Here is a 17,924-nt window from a genome sequence, read left to right on the forward strand (position 1 = left end):
GGGCCTCTGCCATACTCCGAGATGTTCTTCCAGCCCTGCTGGATCAGCCGAAGCCAGCGCCTTGTGACTCAGGCCTCCCCGCACATCGCCGCCTTTCTCAGCCAGCTACCTCTGCCCACACATCTGCCTCGGGACACTGAAGATCCTTGGAATGGGTGCTTGGTTCTGTCCTCCTCCCACTGGATTTGATCTCTACCACAGCCAGAACCTGGCGCAGTCCCCACTGTACGGAGCAGAGCTTAGCACACAGTGGGTGCTCAATAAAGACTATTGAGAAAATAATTCATGCATTCACTTAACATGTACTTGTTGAGTACCTACTATGTGTCAGACCCTGTTCTGGGCACGGGAGCAGGGAGAGAATGCATACACGTAGAGTGGAAACCCACAGCCCAAGTCAGCAGCTGCCCTTCTCAGCCAGGTCAGGGAATCTTGTGATGTCCACTCTGCCCAAGCCAGGCCATCTATGCAAGCCTCCTGTGGTCTCTCTCTCCTTTGTCTCCAGCGCCTGGGCTTCATCCCTGATTTATAACCTCCTTATTCATATAACAAAAGAGCCAGGGACAAAGACTGGGATTAATGTTTTATTAATGATAACATTCGTACTACAGTTCCCAGATTTACATCCAAGACAGCATCCTGTATTTACATGCAGCGGACAGTTCAAGGTAACAAATTCAAACCACAGCTCCTTTAAGACTATGGCTTATTCCAAATTAAATTAAATACATAATACTCTTCCCTCCTCCTTTCAACATGTACAATAAAAACCCACTCTTCCTTCTTTTAGGAAATATAAAATTGCATTGATAACTGCACTGGTTAACAATTACATTTGAGATATTTAAACCTGAGAGACAAGCCCAAATGTGTCTGAGTGCTACACGTCGACATTGGAATTCACACGTGAACACTAAGGTCAGTGGTCAATAGTGCGGGATTGGGGCGGCTCTGATCGTGACTGACACCAGCTGTGACTGGAAGCCGCGCCTGCCCGGGGCAGAGTGGGCGATTTCCCCCCACACCTCCTAGACTATGAACCACAGACGAATGGGGGGTGGGGGTTATTACTGTAATTGTTCGTTTTCATTTTAGCTTTTTTTTGTCTGTTTTCATTTCTTCTTGCTTTTAGAGAAAAAAATCTTTGGCCCGTTTAGGTGGGATTTTCACATGATCACATATACATAAATGAAATACGCATGTGCGCTGCAGCAAAGCGCCCACCCCCTCCGACAGTCCGCCTGGTCATCGTATCCCTGGAGTGCACAACTCTTACAGAGGCAAGCCCCGCCAGAACAAAGTGGTCAGAAAAATAAATACACGGCTCTAAAGTGGACAGCTAAGCTGGTCGCTACAGCCCGGAGGCAGTGGGTCTTTCTCATTTCATGATCGCTTATTTTTACATTAAATACTGAAGACGATTCAGTGCATAATTGCTTTTTGGTCTATCAGACGCTTCAAATAAAGGCACGCCCGCCTGAAGGGCAGGCTGTGTTAAACCTAGCACCTGTCGCCTGCGACATTTTCGTCCGTCACCGAGATGACGTGGCCTACGGTTTCCATTCCCTCCCTCTCCTCTGGAAAGGAGAATGGTTCTCTCTCGCCAGGTGGGATTGGAAAGCACTCCCGGGGCCTATTGGCGCTGCACTCTCCTGACCATTTTGAGGTTATTCTTCCGGTTTCTCAAGCTTCGTTCCTTTGTCAGTGGTAAATGTCACGCCCTCCTTGCTGTCTGCCTGGGTAAGCGTGACCCTGAGGCATGGCTTATGCTTTCTTCTTCAGTGACTGCTCCCGACACATCGCACTTGACCACGACATCCCTTGCTCCCCATTTTTCACACTCACACACTCTCTCACACACACACACACACAAACACACACGTTCTTTTGTTGCTTAATGATGCAAAGAAAGCAGTCTGATGAAGGGGGATCCAGCCCAGCTGCCCTCAGGAGGGAACTGGTCTTTCTAGGGGCAGGGAAACAATAGGAAACACTTATTTGGGGATACTCGTTCGGTAAAGTGAGAAGGGAGTAAGACACTCACAATTCCACCTGAAGACCTGACACAGGAAATCTTCCCCACGGTCTCCCTTTCGCCTGGGGCCCTCCACTTTAAGGCACTGGGTTTTGAGGACTTGCATGGTCAGTAAAACTAAACACGTGGCGTACTACTCGCTTCCGACAAGGACAGGCAAATACTACCAAAATCGGACGATGACAGAGTTACCCACAGTGACAAAAACGGTTTCCAGAAGCACAGTGTTTCCGTTAGTGCGTAATACACGCATCAGCTACGAATGGTTAACGTCTCCAAAACTCGAACGCTTTCCTCTCTGAACAAAAACAAGCTCTGGTAAAAGTAAATGCCCGTAAGGACCAGGTATTCGGTCACCCCCGAGGAAACGTGCCACGTGCATTTCCAACGCGTGACGTCACAACCCCACTAGTCCCTGCGTCAGCTCAACCATGCTCGCCCCGCAGCCACACAGGCGGATGCAAAAACCTTCGGGGGGAGGGGGCACTTTATCAAAACGTTCCCAAAGTCAGGACCTGCCAGGAAGTAGTGGAGCTGTACTGCGCGCGGTGGGGACCTGCTGTCCTATAAAAAGAAAAAGACCGAACCCTTGACAGAAGGAAAACGTCTGAGTTTAGTAGAGCAATCTTGCATCCTGAACTACAATCGGGACCGGCAGCTACTTTTCATTTGGTTTTATCAGAAGAGCTCGTTCTCCTCCGCGGCGGCGGCGGCTCTCGTGGATTATTTTTTGGAATTGGCGCTGAAGCCGAACAAACGGATGATGTCGGTCATTGCCTGTCTCAGGTGCTTCCCAAAGCGGTGCGAGTCCTTTCGTAGGAAATCAGGAAAGAAAAACGCACATTACAACGGGGGAATCGCACGCTTCACGCCCTTACACTCAGACCCTGATGCAAAGAACAGGTCTGTTCCCTGAGCTTTGCCTGAAGGGCTTCATCACTAAGCTGCCCGTTCTGGAGACGCGCTGGGGGTTCCGAGAGAGAACCGCTTCTAAGCTCCTGCGGGTGTGGTCTTGATGTAAGGCTCCCCGAACGCCAACGGGTTACATGAAGCACAGTGAGTGAGTGAGCCCCAGTCCTCCGCTACCGGTGACCTCGGCCGTGCTTGCAGGCAATACACGATGTGGAAAGGCAGAACAGAAACACGGATTCGGGGGCCACGCTTGGAAGGCGGTCAGGTGTTCCACTCCCACAGAACCCCGTAGACCCCGAGTCATCTTGTATGTGTCCTTTTAGCATGTGTGCGCTGACCTCAGTCCTCCCTCTGATATCAGACTGTGAGAGTTACACGAGCACTCCCACGTTAAGATTCAAAACCGTCGCTATGGGCAAAGACATACTTGCAACCAAATAGGATCATTTCTTTAAAATTAGGTTAAAGAGGGGCGCCTGGGCGGCTCAGTCCATGAAGCGTCTGCCTTTGGCTCAGGTCATGATCTCAGGGTCCTGGGATCGAGTCCCGTGTCAGGCTCCCTGCTCGGTGGGGAGTCTGCTTCTCCCTCTCCCTCTGTCCCTCCCCTGCCCCCCACTCATGCACGTGCATGCGTTCTCTCTCAAATAAGTAAATAAAATCTTGAAAAAAAAATAATAAAATAAAATTAGGTGAAATAATTTAAAAATTCATTTATCTGAAAAAGCCCAAACCCAGTAAAAAAACACATAGTTGAACTGCTATTTTCTGTCAAATTAAGGAAGCGCATGTCTGTCAGATTAAAAAGAAAACAGTAAAAATACTCGGTCTTTAGGAAAGGGGACTTCATTTTGACTTACGGTCTCCGGGCTGGAGAACTTGGAAGATATATGGAAATTGATGAGGTTCTCTCCCACGAGGATATACGACACACCATAACCATCGTCAGCGACCTACAGAAGCAGGTGAGACTAAGTTTAGCGTCGGGCGACGAGATGATGAGGAAACAGGACTCCCTCACATTCCAGATACAAGACCGTGTGAACACCTGAATTAATCATCTGCAGAATTCCTTGGGGGGTGGGGGGAACCCAACGAGGTAACAAGGGGTGCGCAGAGTCCAGGACGACCTGAAGCGGAGGCGGACGGGCACGTCCAGTCCCCGGACGCGCAGCCCCGAGGACATCTACGCGCAGCCACTCACCGGCCCGAAGCCCCCTCCGCTGCACACGTACTCCGGGTTCCTCTCCAAGTCGAACAGCTCCACCTGCTGCTGAGGGGTCTGGCTGGTGGACAGTCTCCACGGCTCGGATAACACCTGTGGAGCAGAACAAGGAGATTCTGTAGTGACACCTTCCCCAGTGCTGCCCTCTTGTGTCCCTGCGCGGCCCGGGCAGCAGCCAGGGAAAGGCTCGCTGGGCGTCCGGGCGGCGTCCCTGAAGGCCTCGCTGGCTCGGGCCATTGTGTGCACAGAGAGGGGACGGGGCAGAGGAGGTCAGCTGGGCTGGAGGGGCCAACACAGCAGGAAAGGGGGCGGGTACACAAACGAAGATTTGGAAAGGGGGCCGTGCTGTGCTGAGGCTGATTTTCAGGAATTTTTCTTTTTTCTTTTCTTTTCTTTTAAAGATTTTATTTATTTATTTGACAGAGAGAGACAGCCAGTGAGGGAGGGAACACAAGCAGGGGGAGTGGGAGACGAAGAAGCAGGCTCATAGCAGAGGAGCCTGATGTGGGGCTCGATCCCAGAACACCGGGATCACGCCCTGAGCCGAAGGCAGACGCTTAACGACTACGCCACCCAGGCACCCCTATTTTCAGGAACTTTTCAAGCTGCTTAGTCAACACGGCATTATTAAGAGTTAAATTCTACACCTTAGAAGTAAATAAACTGTATTAAAAACGAGACCGATAAATACTCAAGAGCTCATCACTTCCTAACCACTTGAGTATATCTTACGATCCAAGCCTGAGGAGGTCAGGAGGGCACGTGTGACACACAGCGTTCCCGGGGGGCCGAGGGACACAGCGCTAAACGCACAGCTCGGATTTGACACTGTGACGACAGCTGAGCCCGAAGACCCGTCCTGTGAGGCCACTTCTCACCCGCGAGGCTGCCCCGACTTGCTATCGGCTTAGCCACAAACCCGGGGGAGCTGCCGCCGGCAGACGGGACTTACTTCCTTCAGGAAAGGGGAATCCACGGCCAGGTATTTGGACACCACGTAAAGGCAGAAGAGGTGGCGGTCGATCCCGGAGCCAGTCATCGCGAGGCGGTACAGATGCTGATGCTTCTCGGACGCCACCTTGAACAGCCTGAGCCTCTGCTCGAACTGAGCAGTGAAGGGTGGGAGTCACGTTGTGCGGGACGGACCACGTAGGCTCCAAGATGCCGCGAGGCGCCCTTCTCTCCAGTGGCCCGACGGCACCAGCAAAGCAGGTGACTGGGGGTCTCCAGGAGAGACGTGCCCGAGCGGAAGCCCCACCAGCTGCCCCCTCCCCAGATTCATGCTGCCGACGGGGCGGCTCGGGGGCGGGGCTGGTACACGGCGGGAGAAGCGCTTTCGGGGCTGGGTGCAGCCCGCCCAGCAACCCCTCACTCATACCTACTGATTTCCTCCAAAGAACCAGAAGCCTGTGTTCTTGGGAACAAGTTTCCCCAGAGCAGAGCAGAGCACCCTGCCCATGTCTCCCCAGCCAATACTGTGCTCTGGGCCACGCGGGCTGGGCACGGATCTGGCCTAAGCCACGTCCTAGCTGTGTGGCCCGGCAGCTGACAGAATTCAGAGTTGTCTCTGTTCCTTAGCTATGAAAACAAACTAACATAATACTTCCCAGGCTACTGCCAGGATCCTCAAAGACGGGGTAGGGAAAACCTGAGCCCCAAGCCTGTGCGAGGAGCTTGGGGGTGGGAGGTGGGCTCCATCAACCCCGAGTAGAAGGTTCCGTGGCACGGCTCTAGGCTCCTTGCCCACACACTGACTCCTGGGACCGGCCCCTGCTCCAGCTCCCGTGCCACCCGTGCTGTGTGAGACTGTAGTTGAGACTCCTGGGAGCCCAAGCTGGTTTGCAGATGTCACAGAACTGACATCTCTCTGGGGGCGTCCCGACCACGGTTAGCTCCTTTGAAAGGAGGCAGGGAGAGAAGCCGGATACGGCGCCCCAGGACAAGGTGTGCACGGGATCCCCTCAGCCTCGCGCCACTTACCGTCTGGGTGGGGTCCACCATGGCGAGCACAAAGTTGCAGGACTCAGTGCTACAGGAACGCACGGTCTCCGTCCTCCCCTCTCGGAAGAGTCGGGTCATGGAGGCCTCGTACGTGAGGCAAAATTTGCCCATGTCCTAGGAGAGGAAAAGTATTTTAATACAAGGCAGGGCCGGCTGATGGGCTCTAATGCACAAGAAGGGATGGGTTATGGTCAGCTTTAGTTTTTAGTCATCGTCAGTCTTCACACGGGCTTGTGCAGCAGGCAGATGGAGACGTCATTAGCTTTGGAAAGGCCTGGGGATGGGGGGTCAGTGTCTGGGTAGCCCAGGTTCTATTTCCAGATGCAGCTGATGCCATGGCACGATTTCCCGAGCTTCACACACCTACCCGAGTGCAGACACGCTTACGGAAGGAATACATGACAAGGAGATGGGCATGCAAAGCTGGAAATTGTTAGAGACACAAGGTGTTGGCAGGAAATATTCCATCGTGTTTGGATGACAATGAGGATGACCCAGGAGGGAAGGGACAGGTCAGGAGCAATGTCCCCCAGCAGGAGGGTAGGCGGCCAGCTGCCCCACTGGACAGGAGGGGAAATGAAGCCGAGGGGGCGGCTGTGGGCTGTCAGGAGGTCTCTTTGGAACGCTCTCGTTTTCTCCGTGAACCAAGAAGAAGGCTTGGCCTGCTGAGGGTGGGGAAACAGGGAGGGGCCGGGAGTCAGAGAGAAAGCGTGGGGAAGAGGCAGAGAGGGGCATAGAGGGGGACTGCCCGGGGGCCTGCCAGAGTCTGCGCTCAGTAATTTGAAGTGAGGAGCCAGCCCCTTGGGATTTGCCTTCAGCCATGCCAGCCTTTTGGGTGCAGGGCCGAGCAGTCCATGCCTAGTGGAGGGAAAAGGGAAGGCAAGACAGGCAGAGGCCCTGTGGGGTCCAGGGACTAGAAGGGGACAGAAGGACATTAGAGGCAGCGCCTGACGCTGGGACCCTATGGGGGACAGGAGAACAGCTCAGCAGGGGCTCCAGGGAGCAGCAGCAGGTGGTGCAGGAGGGCAGGGCCCGAGGAGCACATGCGCTGTGGGAGGAAATCACCTGCAAACTCCCCAGCCGCTGGGCCAGCTCCAAGGCGCCCAGGTTCCCAGTATGGACGGGAAAGTGGCCCACGGCAGTTTGTGGACCCCAATTATTCCTGACCAGACAATGCCTCTCGGCGTCGGGGCCCTGCTGACCCCAAGGAGACCGAGGACACCCTGCCACCAGCCAATACCGCGAAGCAAAACCCAGTGCCAGAGTCAAGGCTGACGTCCCCGGCAAGCGGGCCGTGCCTGTGAGTGGCCTTCGGAGCTCTGTCCCTCCCCCAGTCCTGCCTGTGAAGTGACGAGGCGAGCAGGCCACGGGGTGAGGAACACAGGCCAGGAGGTCTGTGACGCGCCACCGCTGACTGCCATCCACCTGCGGGACCCCCACGGGAGCCTTCCCCGCTGCCCCCGACGCCCGGCACAAGGAGCCACCAACTCACCACACTTCTCCATACACCAGTCATTACTTTGCCCTTGGGTGGGGTCCAAGAGGGGCTCTAACTCCTCATTCTATTTATGCAGAGTAAGAATAAGAATAGAACAGGTAAGCAGGGGGTCCAGGTTGTTGGTCAAACATGCCTTTCAGAGAACTTCCTACCAGCTACCGTGGGGCGCATGACAAAGCAGGAGGGAGGGAGGAGGGCGGGAAGAGAAGGAGCTATAAGAAAAAAGTAGAAATCTGGCATTTTAGTCATCAATTAACGTTAGCTTGGGATATATAATGCACTGATTTATGCTAAGTCCACTCTCCAAGACCAAACTTTAATTGTGTCAGTGGTCAGCACGGCCATGCAGGATACCACAACTTGTAAACGATCGTCTAAAAACTTCTTGGCAAAGGCACTGGGGTTAGCGTGCTCAGACCCTCCGAGAGCCAAGCCGGGTTACACCTGCAGCCCCACTTCACCTGCCGCAGCCAGCCGCCGTCGGAAGAACACCTCCAGTTTCTAACGAGCTGGATCGAAAGACATGATCGATGAAAATACGGACACGCCCAGTGTGAGCACACAAACCTGTCACACGCTGGGACTGCTGCCCCCGGGCTCAGGGTTCAGGCCGCTGGCACGCGGGGGAATTTTTCACCTCTAGTTTCTTTTTTTTTTTTTTTTAAGATTTTATTTATTTATTCGACAGAGATAGAGACAGCCAGCGAGAGAGGGAACACAGGCAGGGGGAGTGGGAGAGGAAGAAGCAGGCTCATAGCGGAGGAGCCTGATGTGGGGCTCGATCCCAGAACACGAGGATCACGCCCTGAGCCGAAGGCAGACGCTTAACCGCTGTGCCACCCAGGCGCCCCTCACCTCTAGTTTCTAAGTGAAAAATAAACGTGACCCAAAAGTGGAAGCAAACAGCTATAAACCAAAATTGCGACCCCCGCTAAGTGTCTTCATTCAATCGGTCATGACTTATTTACGGATGCCTATTCCTCTGTGGCTGGCATGTGCCTGGCACTGGGGACAGATCATGTCCCTGCCCTCAAGGGGCAAATGTTCTAACAGGAGAAACGGGGACATAGGCTACTACACAGCGACAGGTGCACCAAACAGAAACAAGGCAGGGTGACAAAGAGCAAGTGGGTGGGGGCTATTTTAAATAGGAGATGGGGGTACTTGAGCAAAGACCGAAGCAACCACACCTCAATCTGGGAATCAGCAACCACCGGTGGAGAGCAAGTGCAAAGGCCCTGAGATAGGAATGAGCCTGACATATTGGAGGACAGCAAAAAGGCCAGTGTGGCAAAAGCTGAGTGAATGAGACCAAACGTGTTATGAGAGAAGGTTGGAAGGGCAGACGGGGATCAGAGCGATGGTGACTAACCTTCAGAACGTGTTAACTTGGAAGGGAAAAATAGATACATTTTAATGTCTACTAACCTCAAACTGAAATACAGCATTGAGAAGCACAGTCAACGAACCACAGTAATTATGAACAGTGTAGTGACTTTGAAGAGAAAATCACAGCTATTTGCACAACAAATTATGGTTGTTGCAGATGTCCCAAAATACCATCTACGCTCATCACGACTTCAAAATTACAGCAGTTACTAGCTCTGCCACCCCAAATTTAGTGCATAATTACACTCGCTGCGCCACAAATTTACATTCAATATTTTGACGTGCATTTGTATTAACTGATTACCTTTGTAACCCTGCGTATTTCCTCTAATGCTTTATAAACGTTATTCTGAGATGGGATCCCCAAGGCTTTCCCAAACTGCCTACAGGGTCGAGGGCACAGAGAAGAGTCAGAAGCCTGGAACGGACCCCCAGGACATGCAGGACATCTGGACTTATGCAGAGCCAAGGGGAGGTCCTGCAGCTCTGGGCTGAGCAGAGAAGGGTCGGACTCACAGCTCCGCAAAGAGCCGTGTCCCTAACACAGCAGGTGCTCAACCGAGCCTGCACGGAAGGACTTCTGCATGGAAAGATCAGCCTCGCCTTTTTAACAGGCCATCTTAATACACGGACCCTCCTTAATAGGTTGAATGCTCCGTGAAGAACTGACATGGGGGGGGGTAGCGGAGTGGAGAATAAAATCCTGATTATTTCCAGCCAGAGGGAAAAGAACAGCTATAAGTACGGAAAACAAGTGATCTCTAATGCTGAAAAAGTAACTTGGTTTCTTAAAAAGCAATTGTAATGAACGCTTGCCCACACGATGTGAACACAGAACCATCTAAGAAAACAAAGATCACCCTTCACACCCCTTGCTGTATTCTCCATCCGTCCCTTCTAGAGTTTGCACAGCAAAAAGCAAGAGCTAGGACCCGTGTTCTAGAACGTAACAGGCAGGCAGCCAATATCACAGTTTTGTGGGCCTGATACGTGGTCTCTATGGCACCTGCTCAGTCCACTCAAAACACCCAGGGACAGTCCCTCCAGACTGAGCCCGACCGAATGCGAACACAACGTCCTCTGTGAGCGCCGAAATGACATGTGATAGTCCGACATCACGGAATATCGTTCTTCCTTTTGTTTTGTTGTCAATTACTAACAACACAACACCATTCTTAGCTCGAGGACCATGTGAAAACAGGTGACGGGTGGGGTGTGGCCCGTGGGCCAGAATCCGCAGATCACCGTAGTAAAGAAGCCAAACGTTCACCTGGTGTCTGATGGCCGAGTGTTTTCACAGAACACGCCATAGACACGTTTAGCGGCCACACAATCATCGGTTGTACCACAATTTAGCACGTTTCACACTGATCACCTCTTTGACTGATTCAAATTTTTACCAAGGGGTAGTTTCACCTCATCTTTGTGATGAGCTTTCTGTCCTTAAAGGATACGGTTCTCAAGGAAGAACTTGCCCAGGAAATGGTGTGAGCCCAGACGCCGCGCACGCACTTCCCTCTCTAAGCTCCCCTGGGCAAACACGAATTGGAAGAAGACCTTTGCAAATCGCAGAGGCAAAAATTCAGTCTTCCGTACGTTGCATTTACCAGATTCCTAACAAGATTAAGTTTTCCACGACATTCCCTGACAATGTGTAGTTTTCTGCTCTCGCGGACCACCGGCACCTGCTCTGACTCTGTTTTCCTACAGGGCTGCTTATTTGCTTCCCAAAAGGACCCAACCCGCATCACTCATGGACTCATCCCCTCCAAAGCCCAAAACGTAGAAATCGGAAGAACAAGTGCGCTCCTCGTGACTTTTGTTTTTCAGAACGTCACCGGTTATTCTCAAACGTCATCTCTTCCAAATGAACATGAGGACCAGTCGCTCGAGCTCCCTTCCCAAAAACATCCCCAGACCCGTGGACTGTGTCCACACGGGACGTGTGAACTGGGCACATTCGCCTCTGTGGGGTCAAGACTTTTCACCCCAAACCACAGCCTTCTCCCTTTTAGAGACTGTCTCAGCCTTCCTCCCGCAAAGCCCCACCTGCTTGATAAATGTGGGCCTGGATCCCAGGCTCCTGGCTCCGGTTCCCACTCCCCTTGCTACCGTACTTTCTACTTGGCCAAGGACTGGACAAGGATGATACTGCACCGGGCTCCTTCCTGAGCACTGTCCTTCATCATAAAAGCTTTTCTGCTGACTCCATCTCCCGAGAAGACGTGCGGATGTCCCCCCGTCCAGTGATCCCATCAGCTGCACCCACTGCACTTACAGAAAGGCCCCAAGAACTACTGGGGTTACCACATTTTCACCTTTAAAGCCGTACACTGGCAGCTGATACATGATGCTATCTATCATGTTAAGGAAACAGCTCCTGTTACTTAGCGGTTTTATCAGGAACGCACCCCAAGATTTTAATGTCTTTTTAGCATCTCTCGAGATGACTGTCCTTTTTTTCTCTGATCTGATAACATAACTTAACCTGTGACTGGATTTACGAATCCCAAACCGTCCCCTTGCCGTTGGCACCACACACTGTTGCTGGTGATTACACTGCTGGATTCTATTTGCTGATATTTTATTTAGGTTTTCTGCATGTACATTCGTGAGCAAAACTGGGTCTACGGCTCTTTCTCGCCGTCTCTCCAATTAAGACACCAGTTCCAGAACCAGCCTGCCTGGATCCAAGCTCAGCCACAGCCCTGGGCGCGGTGGGTCTCAGGCGAGGGGGCTCACCTCCTTGTGCATCAGGCAGAGAAGAGAAAGGCCCTCCCCGGCTGCTCTGGGAATTAACGAGCTCCCGCAGGCACCTCGCACGACCTGGGCAGCTCTATGCAGCTCCCCGTCTTGCCCAGAGGGAAGCTGGTTCTGGCCATCAACCAGACAGCCCCTCACTTTCCGAAGCCTCTGGAACCCTAAGCCGCTTCTAAGCAGCTTCACGTCAGCAGCTGGCTTTCCAGCTTCTGACCTTCATCGTGGAGACTAACCTCCTGGCTTCTTACCTTGTCTCGGGTCAGCTTTGCTAACTTCTGTTGCTGCAGAAAATCGTCTCGAGATTTGCAAATGTATTACCGTGGAACCTGGTGTTCTCTCAGGAGAATCTTCTCTGTATCTGAGATGGCACCGCCTTTTATCTCCCAAACGCTGCATATTTACGCGCCATTTAAATCTCAAGCTCATTAATTCTAAGCTCCGATTCCCCGATCTAGTTACTGTATCTTTCAGTCCCTCGCTCCTTCGGACCACGAGCTCCTATGATGGCTGTGCTTCTGTCCAATGGCTCTGCGGGCCTGCACTTCAGTGAGTATGTTACTTGGGAAAAGAAAGGTTCACCATTTGACCATCTTTGTTGTCAAGTACCGCAGAGTCAGCTGAAGTACGTACGATTTTGGCCTACCTAGTCCCGTTTCTCTGATTTTAACGTGACCTCTTTTGCTGTCGTCCATCTGTTTCTTTTCCTGACTTGACCCGCCCCTGCCGAGAGGGGTTCTGCTCCCCACGCGTCCCATCCCGTCTGCGGCAGAAGGCCTGCGCCAGCGGCTCCCCCTGAGACAGGTGTCCGGCCTTCCCCACCCCCAGGGTAAACGGCTCCGGGCACGTGCTCAGGACCCCGAGTGCTCGGGACAGAACCCCAGGCTTGTACCTTGTAATGTGCCAGCTGGAGAGCAAGCTGGACGAAGGCATCCGGGCTCGTCCGGCACTTCTTGATCAACCCTTTACCGAAGGTGTGGAACGGGAAAGAATGGAAATCCACGTCGCTTGCCAGAATGGTGGCGCTGTTCAGGGAAGTCTCTATCACCTGCTGACACTGGAGAAGAATGGAGAAAGAGGTGCTCCTTACTGGCTGCTGACATACCTCGGAGAGGCGAGATGTTCGTGCGGCCCACTGGGCTGTTGCCTGAACACACACACACCCCATGTTCTTCCCGGTTCTTTCCGGAAGCGTGATCCAGGAGCCGCGATCCGGGAGAGGAACACCGGTGGGAGCCTGCGGCCTCCTGGTCTGAGCGCAGCCCCACAGGGCACTCCGCACAGTCCACAATTTAGTTTTGTGAAATCCATGGTGGCAACCCAGGAACCAATTTTAAAAAACAAACGGGCCGTGGTTTGACCACACCACGGAGATGAGCTCCCAAGCCACGGAAGAACGTGGAGGAACCCTAAGTGCACGTGCCCAGTGAAAGTAGCCCGTCTGGAGAGGCCACGTGTGACAGGATTCAGAGAAGAGGACATTCTGGACAAAGCAAACTGTGAAGACCGTGACGAGATCCCTGGGCACCCCGGGCGTGGGGGCAGGAGCAGGGAGCGCACAGATTGGGCCGTGCGACCGCTCTGCCTGAGGCTGTATGTGGGTACAGGCCGTCGTACATCCGTCCAAAGGCCAAGAACGCTAACACCGAACCCCACGTTTGTGACGGGCGCGTGCGTGTGCTGGGAGGGGGGAGGCGGGTAGGAGAGACCTCTCTGGACCTTCTGCTCAATTGTGCTGGGAAACTAAAACTGCTCAAAAAAGTTAAATTTAGAAAGAAAAACTTAAAATACATGCTGACCGACCTGGTCAGGTACAAGGACGCTAAATCCACGCGCCCTGGCAGCGGCGACACCTCTCTGAGGAGTGCACACCGGCCCTCGGGGACACAGGACGGAAGGCCTGGCAAAGACAGTGGCCCCACGCGTGGCATTTTCTACTTCGAGAACTACTTCTCGGGGCCCAGGAATACCTGCTTGGATCAGTTGCGCAGGAATGTGGTATTCCCAACCCTAAACTTCCTTCCTCAAAGGCTTCCTTTTATTGAGCGGCCCGTGTATGCAAATCTTTGAGAGACAGAAATGATGAGTTAGTGACCTCAGACTATTTCTACTCTGAAGGAAGTGACTTTTTTCACTTTTTCACTGTGACGTCCAGCCAAATCTGAGCTAGAAATCTCGCTGACTGTTCGCCAGCTGTAGCGAGTGGCTCCACGGCCCCAGTAAAAACCCCCGAGTGGACACAGGTCAGTGTTCGAGAGCTCCATCCAGCCGAGCTGGTGCACGCCCGGGAAGTCCGCGGGGCAATCGGGCTGTGACGGTTTACCCGCATCCCCCACCCAGGTCATTGGGACTCACTTCCTCCGGGATGTCCCACTGCAGCCGGGTGGGGTACGGAATGTTCGGGTTGGGGTCGCCCTTGCAGTGCCCGTCCTCCGCGTAGCCCAGCTGGAAGCAGTCAGTGGCCAGGACGTACTGTCGCAAATGAAAAGACACACGCGTCAGGTCAGAGAAGATAACGGTCAACAGTGTTACCTAGAGCATCTCTGAAACGACCTCCAGGGGAGACAGATCCTTGCTCTTCGTGGAGACGCAATGAAGCCTTAGCGGGAGCAACTCCCCAGCTGTGCTGCTGGCACGCTTGTTCACACCGGACCCCCTCTGCACCGCCCCCCAACCTCCAAGTTCGTATTTCCACTTCGGAGGGGAGGGAACGGGACGTGGGGAGGCCCCCCGGCTTGCGGGCTGGTGAGCAGCTCGGCCAGGACTCCAGCACATGCGGAGCCTGTTTCTGGGTCCCAGGTGCCCGCTGGGGACTGTCCCCCTGCCCCCCGAGTTTTACAACGAGCCCGGAAGGCCCCATTATTCCCACTGTGTAAATGAGGAGGCTGAGCCTCTAGGGGGAAGCCGTGTGCCCCAGTTCACACTCCCCGAGCGCCAGAACCCGGGCACAGCTGTGACATTCTCTTGCCCCCGGCGAGGACACCCACACCAACGCATTCAGCTCTGTTTACTGAGCGGCTACTGCGGGCCGGCAACCCGCTAGCACCGGTGAGAGAACGGTGAACAGAACAGACCAGAATTTCTGCCTTTCCACAGGACGTTAAACACGGCCGTCTGACCTACCCAGTCCGCTCCAGGGTGCACACTCCCGAGAAAGGAAAACACGTTCACGTAAGACTTGGGCACGAGTGTGTCCTAGGGGCATTGTCTGTAGTCGTCGGAATGTGGAAACCACCTGCAGTGGCCAACACAGACCGTTGCAGAGACAGAAAGCAGACTTGTGGTTGCCCCAGGCAGTGGGGGGCGGGAGTTCCTTTTGGGGGGGAATGAAAACGTCCTAAAATTAAATGCTGGTGATGGTTGTACGACCACCTTGTAAACACCGAAATCCCAGCGAATTGTGTACTTTAAGAAGGTAAACTTTACGATATGTCAATTGTACCTCCATAAGTAATAACGAATTAAAAAAAAAAAAAAAGAAATCCCTGCATGCATTCAGGGAGCTTATATCCTAGTGGGGGGAGGCCAAAAAAAAAAAGACCAAAGCCACACCCCAAGTCCGGCTGCATGGGGGCTCCTGCATGGGGGCGCGTGGAGGTGGCCACGTGTGCACACGTGGTCAGCGTCCATGCAGATCTGAGCAAGCGAAGGAACCAGCCTATTTGCATCTGAGCGGCTCGGCGTCAAGGCCCCCAGAGTCCAACACACGGAAGCAGACAGGATCCAGCTCCGACCAGATTTGTTCTCGACTGGCTTGCCACGGGCAGACCAGCTCCCCTTTTAATTTGGCCCCGGCCTCCGTGACAAGACAGCGGGTCAGTTCCCATCCCGGCAGGGAGCTCTGGAGCCCCCATGGCGTCCCTGGAGCCACACGCCACTCCGTCAGCCGGCAGGAACACAAGTGATCGCCTTGGGCTAACAACGCAATCGCTTCACCCTTATCTCTTCCAGAGCCCTTAAAATAGAAGCACCGCCTTGTCAACACGCAGATTCTCCACCTGGGAAGTGAGCCTGCGACGGCAGTGCCCGCAGCTCCGGTTCTGTCTCCTTCAGGAAGAACAGCTGTCATGCACTTAGGACCCAGGACGTCCTCGGAATGGGTGCAGGAGGCCTGGACGACTCCGCCGGCAGACAGACCCCAGCTGTCTTGCTGTTCTGTCCAGGGGCCGAAGGTGGCTGGCTCTTCACTGGGTTTTCGGCTGAAAGGATCACTCAGCCTTTGTCGGCGTCAGCAGACGGGCAGCGGTGAAGACCTTGCTGAGTACTGACTGCTTGTATCGTGTGTTCGTGTCTTGGGACCATACCGCTATCTTAAAGACTACGAGTAACACTTTGTTTTCCCTGTTTATGCTTTTCCCCCACAGAGAAGACCTCACTTAGCTGAAGGAATGGCAGGTTAGTTTGTGCCAAGACCCCAACCTGGGCTAAGATGGTCCAGACAAGTCTCGGAGGGGTATCAGGGGCTCCTAACCCAGGACTGGGAGAACGCAGGGGAGGGGCCTGGAGAGAGTGTGGTCAAGTTGAGGTCTGACGGGGCCGGAGGCCAGGGAAAGAGTGTACTGGGCAGAGGAGGGGGCGTGTGCCAAGGCCCTGCAACAGACAGCAGGACATGCTCTAGGATTTGCGTGATCCCAGGGAAAAAATGGACAGATAGAATATGTTAAAAATAAACGTCGGATTCAAAACCTTCAAAGAAATTGAAAAAAAAAAAAAAAAACAAGGTCGTGCATTAAGATGTCTTCGCAAGTTCACTACAATTTCATCATTTCACGTCCCCCACCGAGCTCCACGCCCTGTGCAGGACAGTGAGGTCCGCAGCCTGCAGTCCTGGAGATGTGGCTCCCACAGGAGCAGTGAATGTAGGGTCACATTATTCCACTCCATTCACGAGAGCAGCAGAGACTGCAAACTACAGCTGGGCATTCAGGGTGAATCTCAAAGGGCCTTGTTGCTTTAACGTAAAGTTACCCTGAGTTTCATCACACCAAGATAATACGGAATGTCTGGGTCAGGTCCACTGTTGACAACCCTGGAGTTTAGAAATTGCTTCAAACAAGAACCGTGGCGGATGAGTTAAGAAAGCAAAACCTTCCTTCAATTCTTCGTGCCAAACTCGAAGATGGTCCAATGATTCTTTGAGAAATGAATTCTTTAAAATTTAAAGAAGTGGCAGGGCCAATGCAACACTGCATTTTAACAAGCTGGGTAGAGAGACAGGATGACTGCGGTTTGGCGGTTTTTAAATAATTTGATAAATTTAAGAATTAAATGATGTGGTTGCGTTTTTATAAAACCAGGATGTTAATATGCTTGCTTCTAGTCAGCCTACCACTTGGCACAAGGGAAAAATCTCGAAAACACAGCAAAGAAGCGATGGTTTTGCTTTAGCTCTGCCCTGAAGTCCACGCACGAGAGCCGACCGCCATTCCGTTACACTGGTTCCACCCGGAGAGGACATTAAACACGTTTCTGTCTAAGGAAACTGAGTTGTAGGAAGGGAAGACACAAGGCCTTTTGTTCAGCTAATTAATGTCACACGAAGTGCCGACGCATGTTACGAAGCCTTCTCTAATCAGACGGGTATCACACAACGAAACGTCGTCTGGGGTCTGGATTTGCAACAGCAATCCCCACACACGTCAAAGCTTCGAACACTCACCTCCCACAGGTGCGCGACAATGGGCGCGTCGGCCCAGGAGTGCTCGGCATTCATGCCTATCTTCCCGTTTTTGAAGACAATGAACGTTAAAGACTTATCGAACCACCTACGTGGAGAAGAAACAGTCATGAGACTTAACTGTTTAAAAAGAGCACCCACAGGCCTCGGATCCGTCACTTCTCTGTTCTCAGACACAACGACAAGCCTTTACGTGCCGAGATCAGCAGAACGGAATATGTTATTCTATCGTGAGGGACCCACAAGGCAAGCGCAGGGAGCCGGGAGGCCTCGCGCCCCCATACCCCCCGCCCGGGCCGAGCCTCACCCCCACCTGCGGGGCAGGCAGGACGGCCCCACAGACAAGGGAAAGGAGGCTCCAGACAGTCACGAGCTCAGGGAGCCGATACCCAGCTCAGCCCCATCCACCACCTTCTCCCGCCTGGTTCCAGGC

At 53.2% G+C, this 17,924-nt stretch overlaps 1 protein-coding gene across 5 annotated transcripts in view; it reads right to left on the bottom strand.

The window, feature by feature from the left end:
• Window positions 1–571: 571 nt before the first annotated feature.
• The window catches only part of CPT1A (carnitine palmitoyltransferase 1A), a 54,007-nt gene continuing 36,654 nt past the window's right edge, over window positions 572–17,924 (bottom strand). For 2 of the 5 annotated variants that reach the window (XM_057317200.1, XM_057317199.1), the window contains exons 12-20: window positions 17,474–17,579; window positions 14,170–14,286; window positions 12,707–12,871; window positions 8,130–8,177; window positions 6,150–6,284; window positions 5,122–5,274; window positions 4,149–4,262; window positions 3,805–3,897; window positions 572–2,845 (exon numbers count right to left, since the gene is read on the bottom strand). In XM_057317200.1, coding sequence (XP_057173183.1) covers window positions 2,759–2,845; window positions 3,805–3,897; window positions 4,149–4,262; window positions 5,122–5,274; window positions 6,150–6,284; window positions 8,130–8,177; window positions 12,707–12,871; window positions 14,170–14,286; window positions 17,474–17,579 — 1,018 coding nt within the window. In that variant the 3' untranslated portion in view covers window positions 572–2,758. The other 3 variants (XM_048215155.2, XM_048215154.2, XM_057317201.1) reach the window with 2 other exon arrangements.

Source organism: Ursus arctos, unplaced genomic scaffold, assembly GCF_023065955.2.
Source record: "Ursus arctos isolate Adak ecotype North America unplaced genomic scaffold, UrsArc2.0 scaffold_23, whole genome shotgun sequence".
NCBI lineage: Eukaryota > Metazoa > Chordata > Mammalia > Carnivora > Ursidae > Ursus > Ursus arctos.